Raw genomic sequence first — 13,593 nt, 5'->3', positions numbered from 1 at the left:
AAAACACATGCCCGTCGATGCATTTCCGCAGAAACGGCCCACTTTCCATGACATGCAAACGGGCCCCTCGTGAAAGTAAGCTTATTAAATTATATGGATCCACTTTTGAGATTTCATTTTCTCGACCCAACAAAACCCGAAACCAGATAACAATTAGGCAGGTTTGAGAATACCCTGATGGTTGGATATCCAACCTGTTGAGAAACCTATTCGTGAGTCCTTGCTCAATGCATCTGCTTTACGTCGAAATAAAGGTCTTGACCGGAAACCATCTGTCCTGAACCAGATCCAGTAGAGCTGAATCCTCTTAAAATGGACTCTAATGTTATAACTCGTATAGTATAGTCATATCTTTCCACCATGTCTGAACTCGATTCCTAACTGGACTAGTTATATCCAATATACGCATGTGCCCCAAATTCAATCCATTTATATTCACAGTTGTGCAGGTGGATTGGTGGCAACTTTAGATAAATGCTATAACAAACAATTTCAATCATTGAAAAACAAGCTAAGATATGATCAATTTCTTTAACGGCTATGATTGAAAGACTAATTGATCAGGCCAATTCATGAACAGAGGAATCAGTCCAAATCAGAGGCCAAACGTTTTCATTTCTCAGCATCAGTGGGCTCCAACATTTTCTTCACAAATCTGGTTTAATCTAGCTTGATACAAACAGGTGAGTCAGAAAAAAGGAAAAAAAGAAAGGGACTGCACCAGGTGCTAATTATGATAAAGTTTTTACAAAGAATATAGCCTATCCAATTGGATGGATGGCTTTATAATATTATGATGAAAAAAATTGCTCCATATTCCAAGAAGATTATCAAACTAATTATGCTTCTAAAAGGTAGAAACAAAATTGGAGAACAGGTTCCAAGTTTAAGAAAAAGTTGTGGGTTAAATCATCTCTTATTTCCAACTTGAGAGAGAAATCATGCCTCTAAAACTCGCTAATGTGCACTGAAATGCATTGCCATAATGAGCTGCAGAACAGTTTTTGAGAGCCGGGTGGGGCTTGTAACGTTTTGTGACCCCTCCCTGCTACAAAGCATATGCACTCACATACGGCTTAACTGGCTTAAAATAAGAAAAATACAGAAGATGGCTATATTTTGAACCTGCATCCAACTATTCATGTTCACGCCAAGTCCATTATGTTACTAATTTTACCTTTCCATATTCAAAATATAAACTTGGCAGCCACATTCAATCTCCAGTTGGAAGCATATTCCAATCCATCAGTTGCCTGAGAAACTTACAACCAAAGTTGAGATTCCATGTGGTCTGGGTGTTGAACCAATTCCCACCACAGCTGTGAACTATATAAAATGCAAACACATACAACTCAATGTAAAAGAAAAGAAAGGCAAAAACAAAGGAACCTGAAAGATCAGAAGGGATCAGGTCTTACAAACATTTAAAGTATGAAGTATCCTGAAAGAAAGCGGTCTAACTATGCACATATCGAAACCTCTTAGCTCTTAATACAGGATCATTCAAGTCGGGTTAGACACCAGTAGAGCCAAAGCCTCCAACTCCTCTAATAGTTGAGTCAAGATCCTCAACCTCACAGACATCTGGTGTAATGACCTTCTCAAGTATGAGCTGTGCAATCCTGTCTCCAGCATTCACTTGGAAATCAGAGTCAGAGTGATTGAAGAGGATAACTCCAACTGGTCCACGATAATCAGCATCAATCACCCCCGCACCCACATCAATTGAGTATTTCCATGCCAACCCAGAACGTGGTGCTGGCATCAAAATTTTCCATGAAATAAATCGACAAGTATGAACTTTGACGAAGAAATTCATTACTTGCACTATTGGCTGTATACAAAAGAAAGTTACAATAGTAATGCCATACATACCTAAAGGGAGTGTGTGGACATTACCGCACACTGGGGTGTTTGCCCCACCGTCCATAGTCCATATAAAAATGGCTCCTTGCTCTCTTGTAAAGCATGCTAATTACAAATGAAATACTGAATTCAGATTCAGAATTTTTATTTCCTTTTTATCTCTTTTTTTTATCTGGCTCACCAAGTGAGCAGGTCAGCTCGGCTTGGTTCGGCTGGAGCAAGTGTCGAAGTGAGTGGCTAAGTTTGTGCTCACTTAGAGGTGTGTGAGCCAGATACATGCATCATGTGCTTTTCTCTCTTCTTTAGTAACTTATAATTCGTTATGTTCAGGTTACGACTTACGAGTCTGTATTGGATCCAAATCTGAACCAGTCTAGGAGAAAAGAAGTTTCATCAAAATTCCATTGCACAGGACCCAAGAAAATAGTGGATTTGGCAGCTCTGAACAGCATTGCGAAGTTCCATCACAGTCATTATGGTTACTAAGAATCTTGCATAGCCATACTTTCATGGACAAAATTCATGGAATATTATTCTGGGTATCAAGCCCATTCTATCCAGTGATATTAAAGCAGCAAGAAAATGGAAAATAAAAGCTGAGAAAGCTTTGTTTGTTATTAAAGCATTAGTTCAAAAAGAAATGTTAAAGCACATACGAGAATCTCAGAGTTCAAAAGGGACATAGGACTAGTTTATTACATTACTTTTATAAGAAAATGATAATCAATTGCAGATACTAAAATGAGATTGACATGTAAAAACAACATGCCAATATTTCAATATCTTATGAAAGATAAGAATATTTGTAGAAAATCTTTCATATTGATCTAGAATCTAAGATCAGTTAAGACTGTATGCAAAAAATTATATTTCAACAAAAAAGCTTAATTTTGGCAGGGTTTATAACAGTTATTCATCATTACACGATACAACTTTCATTGCTTGAGTGAGTCGCTTGGTCAATTAAAACACACTTGTCAAGCAAATGGCAGGATTTTCAATGAAAGATAGTGATGAACAGATGAAGCAGTTTTAGACTATCCAGCCTGTGTTGAGGACTCAGCAAAAGCATGCACAAGAGAAGAGATGACTCAGAATGCAAGGTACAGAAAAAAAGTACACAACTGTGACAACAAGCTAACTCAACTTCTGTGAAGCAAAATATTGAAGGGTTGTCAAATTGTCATTAAGCTTTCTATATCCAAAAGCCTAGGAGTCATGAACAAAGAGTCAACAATGAGGGTAATAACATGGACTCATTGCCAACTCTTGAGGTTGCTAATGACTGGGCTATGAGCCCCACATAAAAATAGATTTTTTTTGTGTTTTTTATCAGTGGAGAATGGTGGGTGCAGTGCTTGACTGACCGCCCAATGGCCTCTTCAAATAAGTTTCGCTTGACTGACTGCCCATGGTCTCTTCAAATAAGTGTCCTCTCTCTCTCTCTCTCTCTCTCTCTCTCTCTCTCTCTCTCTAAATAAGCAGCTCGGCTTGGCTTGGCTCTCCTAATATGCACATGAGCCAAGTATTGTCTTGTGTCTTTCTCTCTCTTCTTTAGTAACTTATAGTTCATTAGATTTGGTTAGTGTCTGAGTCAAATATGACTTGAACCAGTATGGGAACATGGAAGCTCTGCCAAAAGTTCACTGTGTAGGACCCACCTGTGTTGGGAATTAAAACTCAAATAGCACTGGTGATGCAATCCAACATTACCCAGTCAAGACTCAAGACCTTACTACAAAAGTTTCAAACATAAAGCTCCAAATAGGTGCTCATGAGTCATGACACAAGTAAGAAGGGAATTTCCAACAGATAAACCTTTCCCAACTAGAACTAAAAGATCAACTAACTGATTTATAATTATCAGTTAAATTGTATAGACATATATAATGTATATATAATATGTGTATATATATATATATAAAGTTTTTTTCTGTAATATTTTTTATTTTTATTTTTGACCATTTAACCTATAGTTGACTGAGTTTGACTAGCCCTTAGGGCAAGTCCAACGGCTACAAATGTAGCCGTTGGACTAGCTCCAATGGCTCTTTGGGACTCATATTTTATATATAAAAGGGGGTGAACCCCCATTCAATGTATTATTCTTGCAAATTTTAGTGAAGCAATAAAAAAGTAATTTTTAATTTTTGAGCCTTCATTGTGTGTGCCCTTGTGGGTTTTATGAGTGTGTCCATAGTGACCACTTTGGTCTTTGTCCACTTTGGTCTTTTGGTGGATTTTTGTTGTGATCGAAAGCTCGTTGTTTCTTTACATGGTATCAGGGCCATAGTGTTCTTGGACCTTTGGGGATCGGCTACCACGTGTGCATGCTCGTGGGAGTGTGAGGTGACTCCTGCTCATTGGTGGTTCAAGTGTTTGTGTATTCACATATTGCTTCTTGAAGATTGTCTTAATTCCTTTGGTTTGAGTGCTTGTGGATCCAACTCAAAGTTTGTGGTGTGGTGCTCTCTCTCTCTCTCTCTCTCTCTCTCTCTCTCTCTCTCTCTCTCTCTCTCTCTCTCTCTTACCATTTCTCTTTGTAAAAAATGGATGGCAAATAAAGTGTCACCATTATGCCCATCAAGCTTAATGATTCTAACTAAGTAATGTGGTTTTATACTATGAAGCATTATATTTGGGGAAAGAGGTTATGAGGATTAGTTGATGGATTCGATTTGAAGCCTAAACATCTTTCACCAAGGTTGAGAACGAGAAGGATGTTCCTCTAATAGGTGGAGAAAGAACCAAGGCTATATCCGAATATAAAAAAAAATGAAAAGTACAGAGAATGGGTCATGCCAAAATTATGTTTTGGCTCATTAATAATGTTCACATCAAAAAATGCTTAATCTTGCAAAGTTTGAGCATGCTAACAATGCTTGAGAATACCTAAAAAATATATATTCCCTTAAGGATATTGCACATGTGTGCAATTTGCAAGGCAAAGTTTGAACTATGACCCAAGATAACAAAAGCATTAAGGAATACTACAACGAGTTATCTAAACTTTGAGAAGAGTTGGCTCTTCTTGAACCTAAATGGCATTGTCCCAAGGATATTGGGATCCAGCAAAAGCAAACAGACATGAAGTTTGTGAATGGCCTAAGGTCCAAATTTGAACCCATCAAATCAACCCTTTTACATAGAGGAACTAAGTATGGAAGAGAATAAATTAAAGAAGCATTCACTCAAAAATGATGAAGAATCCGTGTTGACCATTTCTTGGCATGAAAACTATGCTTGATAATATAAAGCACCTCATTTTAAAAGACAAGGAAAGGAGCATGATAATAAAAACAAATTTATTTGTCATTATTGTCATGAACCGGGACACATAAAACTTGTGTGTCCCAAGTTGAAAAGAAGGGAGGAAAGGGATGTAGCTTCGTTTGGACCACCTCAAGAGACCATGGACATTAATGACTCTAAAGACCTGTCTATTGGAACTATGTCCCTATATCAACTGGTGAAAGCTCTTCAACCCTTCTTAGAGGTTCATCTTCTTCAACCAGAGTTGTGGTGTCATCTCATTCCACCCCTGGTAAGTTTCCTTAGCTTCTCGATTCCGGTGCATCTTTCCACATGACCCAAAATCATGATATTTTATCCGGATGTCGAGAGTCAAATGTTTTTTACTATTGATGGTACCTCTATTGAAATTAAAGGAATAGAAAATTTTGAGAAAAAAACTTTCAAAGGAAAAAGGTTCTTTATTCAAAAAATTAGATACATCCCTAAATTAAATTTAAATCTTCTATTTGTTTCACAAATAACTGACTACGGTTGTAACGTCTCCTTCTCTTCAAATGAATGTTGGGTGCAAGATCACCAGCCAGGAAAGCTGATTGGGCAAAGCGATAGAGAAGGAAGCATTTATTATATAGATTTTTTGGAGATACTTAAAGATATTTTTTTTTGTAATGTCTAAAAATTACACCAATTTATGGCATAGAAGATTAGGACATCTACATTATCCAAAATTCAATATTTTCCAAGTTTGAAAAAAGTTTGTAACAAAATGAAGAGATTACCATTTAATAAAAAAAAAATTACTTCTTCTAGACCACTTGAGTTAGTTCATTCGAATGTTTAGGGTCCTACACCAATTGTGTCAAAAGGAAGATATACATATTATATAATATTTATAGATAACTTTACTAGATATACTTGGATTTAATTCCTTAAACATAAATATAAAGTTTTCTTTCATTTTTAAAACTTTTATAACTTAGTTAAAAATAGATTCAATAATGATATTTTCATCTTTCGTACTGATTCAAGGAAAGAATTTGTATCCAATGAATTTAAAAATTATCTCAATTTACCATTACACATCAAAGATCATGCCCACACATCCCACAACAAAATGGATTAGCTTAAGAAAACACAGGCACATTGTGAAAACTTCAAGAACCTTGCTTATTGCTAGCAATGTCCCTAAGATTTTCTGAGCAGAAGTCATTTTGACTTCAGTATATCTTATAAACAGAATGTCATCTTCAACTTTATAAAACACCTCTCCTGTTGAAAAACTATTTAATCTGACTCCTGATTATGCTATATTAAGAGTTTTTGGTAGCAAGTGTTTTGTTTTGACTAATAAAAATGATAAGTTTTCAACTATAACTATTCATTGTGCTTTCTTTGGTTATGTTGACAATCAAAAGGTTATAGGTGCTATGATGCTCAAACTAAAAAGTTACATATTTCAAGAAATGTGACTTTTTTGAAGAAAAAAAAACTTCTTTGATAATGAAAATTCTAAGTATATGAATATTCATTTTTGCTTGATTTTGTTTCTAAGCATGATATTAGTGATTGTTATTGTGAGTATGATCTTGATAATGTTATTGAATCAAGAAACAATATCTCTTAAAGAAAAATCTCATGATAATCAAACCTATGTGCAATAGTCTAGGCGTAAGGATCAAAAGCTCCATGTGCACTTGAAAAGTTTTCTAAACTTGAATGTGAAGATGAACTGCAAAATAGGAGATCAACTAGAATATCAAAACCTCCATTGAAATGTGTATCCTATGATTCATTTTCTTCAAAATACCAAGCATGCATAGTCTTGATCCATTTTTAATTTCTTATGTAAAGGCTTCATCATATGTTTAAGCCAAAGAAAATCCCAAATGGGTTAAAGCCATGCAAATAGAATTAGATTATTAGAAAAAAGCTCAAACTTGGAATCTTCAAAACCTCTCACAGAGAAGATCATAGGATGTAAATGGGCCTACAAGGTAAAAACTAAGAGTAATGGAACCCTTGAGAGATATAAGGCTAGATTAGTTGTCAAAGGTCATTAAGAGAAATATGACATAGATTATGAAGAAACTTTTGCTCCTGTTGCCCGCATGACCACTGTTAGAACCCTCATTGCAATTGTTTTTCTTAAAAATTTGTCTATACATAAAATGGAGGTGGAAAATGTTGTTATAATAGAAATCTTGTGGAAGAAGTGTACATGGAGGCCCCTCTCGATATGAGCATTGCATGGTTTGAAACAAACGTCAAAAGCTCTTCGCATACAAAAGGCATTGTATGGTTTGAAACAAGAGTCAAAAGCTTGGTATGATAGATTTAGCAAAGTTATACTTGATTTTGGTTTTAGATCTTATTTGACTAAAATTGTTCTGTTTATTAAGAAATTTGATGTAGGTACAATTATCTTTTTCATCTACATCGATGAAACGATTATCATCAGAGGGGACAAACAGAAAGATGAAAACATTAAAAACTTTCTTATAACTAATTTTGAAATGACTGATTTGGGTTTTCTAAGATAATTCTTAGGTATAGAAGTTGTTTATTCTCCTAGAGGGTATTTATTATTTCAGTCAAATTTTGCTTCATATATTATTCTCAGGTCTGGTATCACGAATGATAAGAGGGTTGATACTCTTGAAATCACAAATATCAAAATGAAAATTAATGATGGGGAAGCCTCTTGACAACCCAACACCTTATCGACAACTTATTGAAGCTCTCTCTTATTTTTTAATTACTAAACCTGACATTAAACATGTATACACAACTAGTTAATTTCAACACACTCCCACATTTATTCATACGTGGACAGTTTTGGGTATTATTAAATATCTTAAAAAAATTTATTTTTAAAGGTTGTCTTCTTCATATACGTTAGATTTGATTGCTTATATTGATGCAGATTGGGGAGGTGATCTCAACAATAGGCACTAAACCACAGGTTTTTGTAATTTCTTAGGTGAATCTCTATTTTTGTAGGCGCAAGAAGTAGTAGGAGGTCTCTTTGTCATCAAATGAAGTTGAATTCAGGGTCATGGTTGCCACAACAATGAAGGTGGTCTAGCTCAGAAGATTGTTGGCAAATATGCGAGTTCAAGTAACAGGAGCCTCAACAATGTGTTGTGACAACAAAAGTGTGATCTATATTGTTAGCAATCGTGCATTTTATGAGTGCACCAAGGGCGTAGCTAGGGGGGGCAGGACTGGGCCTCCCGAAATAGTTAATTTTTTTTGTTTTTTGTTTTTAAGCCCAGTCCTAGCCCAGTCCTGATTCCATATAAAATAGATTTTTATCCATTTTTGTAGCCCAGTCCAGCCCTAGCCCAGTCCTGACTGCAGCAAATAGTTTGATTTGTTCATATGAAATAGATTTTTATTAATAATTGTAGCCATTTTTTATTTTATCTCAAAAAAAAAAAAACGGGGGCGCTGCCCCCGAACCCCCGACTATCGCACGAATACAAATTTTTTTGCTACACCCCTGTTCCACCCCCCCCCTCACATAAATCCTAGCTACACCCCTGGAGTGCACCAAACATATTAAAATGGATTGTTACCACGTACGAAAGAAGTATTTGCATGGCACTATTGATTTGCCTTATGTTATATCGGAGTACCGTAGACTTTTTCACCAAACCTCTTATAGTTCCTAGATTTCACTTTCTTTTAGGCAAACTTTTGATCATTTTACCATATACATATATATATATATATATATATATTTATAAAGTTTTTTTGTATTGTTTTTTTTTTTTTATCAATCAACCTGAGTTTGACTAGTCGTTGGGGCTTTTTCCTACTTAGAAAGAGAGATAGGGGTTGTTGCATCGATTGTAAGGTTATACCGGGAGAAAGTGTAGCTACACAACATAGAGTCTTAATTTTAGATCTTAGAATTAGACAATGCCGCAAAAGGGATAGACATAGGATAGATCCTAGAATTAAGTGGTGGGCACTGAAAGGAGCTAAACAAGGAATGTTTATAGAGCAGGTAGTTAAGGAAGCTGATTGGTGTCTCGAGGAGGATTCAGAATCAATGTGGAATAAGATAGCGGGTGGCATGAGAAAAGTGGCTAAGGAGGTATTGGGTGAGTCTAAAGGCGGTGCACTACTAGGTAAGGATACATCATGGTGGAACGAGGATGTCAAATTAGCTATTAAGGTTAAAAGAGAGTGTTATAGAAATCTAAGTAAGAGTCATGATAATGAGAATTTGGAGAAGTATATGATAGCAAAGAAGGAAGCTAAAAAAGTAGTTCGAAACGCGAGAGCTAAGGTATATAAGAAGGTTTATGACAAGTTGGATACCAAAGAAGGCGAGAAGGATATTTATAGGCTTGCAAAGATGAGAGATAGAAAATCGAGGGATTTGGGTATGGTTAGATGTATCTAAGATGAAACGCAAAGGGTTTTAGTCAAAGATGAGGAGATTAAGGAGAGATGGAAAGATTATTTTGATAAGCTATTTAATGATAGTCATGCTCAAGATCTTGGAGACTTCTCCATTCCTTTTCATGAGATAAATCGTGACTTCATGCGCAAGATTCAAAAGAAAGAAATTGCAGAGGCTTTGAAAAAAATGAAATCAAGAAGGACAGTTGGCCCAGATGGTATACCTATCGAGGCTTGGAAATGTTTGGGAGAGAAAGGTTTAGAATGGTTGACAAATCTTTTTAACTTGATTTGGCGAACAAATAAGATGCCTAATGAGTGGAGGAAGAGTACTTTGGTGCCTTTATATAAGAATAAGGGTGATATACAAGATTGCACAAACTATCGTGGTATAAAACTCATGAGTCATACTATGAAACTTTGGGAGAGGGTGATTGAGTTTAGGTTGAGGAAGGTTGTCATGATATCGGAGAATCAATTTGGTTTTATGCCTGGAAGATCAACTATTGAAGCTATACATCTTCTTAGACAACTTATTGAAAGATATAGAGAGAGGAACAAAGATTTGCATATGGTTTTTATTGATTTAGAGAAGGCATACGATAGAGTACCTAGGGACGTTCTCTGGTGGACAATGATGAAGAAAGGTGTTTCTCTCAAGTACATTAGTATAATTAAAGATATGTATGAAGGAGTAGTAACCAATGTCCGCACTTGTGGAAGGGTGACAACCAATTTTCCGATAACGGTTGGGTTACATCAAGGATCTGCTTTAAGCCCTTTCCTATTTGCGATAGTGATGGATGAGCTTACGAGATCAATTCAAGAAAATGTACCGTGGTGTATGTTGTTTGCTGATGATATTGTTTTGATTGATGAGTCTAGAGCTGGGGTTAATGCTAAGTTAGAATTATGGAGACAGACATTGGAAGGTAGAGGTTTTAAGTTGAGTAAGAGTAAGACTGAATATATGGAATGTCGGTTTAGTAAGCAACGAAGTAGTGATGGGAGTGTAGTGAAGCTTGGTGAGCAAGAAATACCGGTGAATGATTATTTCAAATATTTGGGATCCATCATTCAAAAGTATGGAGAAATTGATGGAGATGTAAATCATAGGATAAAGGTTGGGTGGATGAAATGGAAAAGTGCAACTGGAGTGTTGTGCGATCGTAGAATGCCATTGCGGTTGAAGGGAAAGTTTTATAGGATGACTATTAGACCCGCTTTACTATATGGTACGGAATGTTGGGCTGCCAAGAGACATCATATTCAAAAAATGAGTGTAGCCGAGATGCGGATGCTTAGATGGATGTGTGGAAATACAATAAAAGATAAGATTCAGAACGAGGAGATACGTAAGAAGGTAGGTGTTGCACCCATTGAAAATAAGATGCGAGAGAATCGTTTACGGTGGTTTGGACATATTCGGCGAAAGCCTAATGATGCTCCAGTTAGAAGGTTGGAGAAATGGGAAAATATATTAGTTAAAAGAGGTCGGGGTAGGCCTAGGAAGACTTGGATGGAGATGATAGGAAAGGATATGAATGCTTTGAACCTCACCGGAACATGGCATTGGATAGAAATGATTGGAGGAAAAGGATTCATGTGGAAGACCCAAAATGAATTTCTTTTTTGGTTCATATCGCTGACCCCAATTGTTTTGGGATGAAGGCGTAGTTGTTGTTGTTGTTGAATCAACCTGAGTTTGACTAGTCGTTGGGGCTAGTCCAACTGCTACAAATGTAGCAGTTAGACTAGCTCCAACATTTGTTTGGGCCTCATATTTTGTATATAAAAGGGGGTGAACCCCCTCATTCAATGTATGTTTCTTGCATATTTTAGTGAAGCAATAAAATAATATTTTTAAATTCTTGAGTCTTAATTGTGTGTGCCCTTGTGAGTTTTGTGAATGTGTCCATAGTGACCACTTTGGTCTTTTGGTGGATTTTTGTTGTGATCGAAGGCTCTTTGTTTATTTACATTAACAACTTGAAAATTACAGAAATTGTGTTCTTTGTTTTGATCTAGGTGCAAGCAGCAAAGGAAAAAAAACACATTTTTTTCCCTAGAAACTTCAAAAAAATTGAACTGAAAAGCATGGAACACACCTTTCCATTTTTTTTCAGTTTAAAAATAGAGAAATGTATGACAAAGAACGATGTTGAAATATTCAACCCTTACCAACTCAGGTTCTGTACAGCATGAGAGAGAGTGCCAATCCATGATGATGATGACAATGCACATGTTTTTTTTTTCGATTGGCAATAATGTATATGTTTACTATCAAAGTCAGTTAGATTTCACCACAGAGGCAGATCATTTCTTTGTTTTAGGAGGATCTAAGAACTTGTTTTACATGATCAGGAACCCAATGCAAATGGGCTTGAAACGCAATGTGAAGGCGTTTGGATCAAGTATTTGGTGTGCTTGATTTGTCAGTTCTCCGATAATGAATCAAATGGAATAACTGATTTACCAAAAAATTCCCTATTCAAAAGCATATTGACTTGAAAATCGGCTATCCCATATATTCAAGTGGAAAAATAAAATGTGTCCTCTCTTTTTGGCTGAACTTGCAAAAAGTTAGGCTCACCTTGTTGACAAATTTTGTGGAAGCAGACCAATTTAACCCAAAACCTTGGCGGTTCATTGCACCATGATCAATACCACCATTAAAAGTAAAGAAATCCTAACGAAAACCAACTAGTATATACAGTTACTGAGGAAAAAGAAAAGAAAGCAAAGGGAAAATAAAGGGGTAGTACCTATCCTTGCGTAAGTGCCCTCTGGGATGGCAATGCTTAAATCAGTGGGAACAAGAGCCTTTCCTCTCGCTGGAACAATCGTTTCTACGGCACTGAGAATACAATGAAGCAAATGAGATAGAGAGAGACAGAGAGAGAGAAAGACAGAGAGAGAGAGAGAGAGAGACCACCTAGAGAGGTCGTAGCCCGCTGCAAGAGGTGTCCCCCTCGACGGTAGCACAGCATTAGGAGACAGCTTCTTGACCTTGAGCAATGGGACATGGCACTTGTTGCTTTGCATGAGCACACCAAAAACGCCTCTGTTTGCAGCCATCTCAAGAAAGTGTCCACCTTCTGCCCACAGCAGCAGCCGCAGCAATGCGGTTAGAAGAGAGAGGGGGTAAGAAAAATAGGGCAGATTTCCCAAATGGATAGCTGAGACAATGCAGCACCACCATCTTTCTATTTTATTGTTTTTATATCAGGGCCCATTGCAATCACGCCTTGCCAACTATTTGCTATGGGTGCGGGTGCGGCGCAATTACAAAATATATATATATATATATATATATATATATATATATATATATATATATATATATATATATATATATTTTAAATATATATAATTATATATATAACAATAAATTAACACATAAAGATTATAAATTTTAAAGCAAAAATAAAAAAACAATTCTTAACAACACAAACTTACCAAAATATAACACATAAAGAAGCTTGTGAGTGTGATAAACAACAAAACTTATCATAAATATGTCTCATCGTCTGAATTAGAGGGAAGAACAGGATCGAGGTAGTCCATGTTGAGAGTATGTAAATTATGTTCTCCCTCTAAATCAAAATCTTCTGGATTTACATCCCAATTCTTGGATGATCCACAACTGCATCAAAAAATGACTATATTAGTATTTAACTTAAAACTTTGAATACAAATATTTAAATACAAAAAAAAAAAATACTTATACTCTTCTTTGGTGCGGCGAGAAATTAATCGTAGATTTGAGTGAACATAAACCAAATCCTCTGCTCTATTACTAGTGGGTTTGTTTCTTTTAATGTTGTGGATTTGAGCATATGTACTCTGATTTCTTTCATAACAAGATGATGTAGCAGGTTGGGATAACAACTTCATTGCAAGACATTGCAGATTTGGTGTCTTTGATCCATATGTTGCCCACCAATTAAAGGGATCTTTCTCGTCCCTTGCCACAAGTGCTGCTAAAGAATCAAATCTTCTAGTAGAAAACTTGCCAAACTCACTATTTACAACCTTAAACATGTGAGGATCATTAAA

At 36.1% G+C, this 13,593-nt stretch overlaps 1 protein-coding gene across 1 annotated transcript; it reads right to left on the bottom strand.

Annotated features, from left to right (window-relative positions):
* Positions 1-1,223: 1,223 nt before the first annotated feature.
* LOC149843620 (deoxyuridine 5'-triphosphate nucleotidohydrolase-like) lies at positions 1,224-12,710 on the bottom strand. The gene is made up of 4 exons (XM_089999966.1): positions 12,470-12,710; positions 12,300-12,391; positions 1,876-1,971; positions 1,224-1,758 (listed from the first exon to the last, which is right to left on the bottom strand). Exons 1-4 carry the CDS (start codon positions 12,610-12,612, stop codon positions 1,514-1,516), a joined length of 576 nt encoding a protein of 191 aa, XP_089856092.1. The 5' UTR covers positions 12,613-12,710; the 3' UTR covers positions 1,224-1,513.
* Between the last annotated feature and the right edge of the window lie 883 nt (positions 12,711-13,593).

The sequence above is a fragment of the Nuphar pumila genome, chromosome 3 (assembly GCF_984573655.1).
Source record: "Nuphar pumila chromosome 3, dmNupPumi1.hap1.1, whole genome shotgun sequence".
Taxonomy (NCBI): Eukaryota; Viridiplantae; Streptophyta; class Magnoliopsida; order Nymphaeales; family Nymphaeaceae; genus Nuphar; species Nuphar pumila.
The sequence above is the reverse complement of the archived record's forward strand: the minus strand, read 5'-3'. Positions and strand labels throughout refer to the sequence as shown.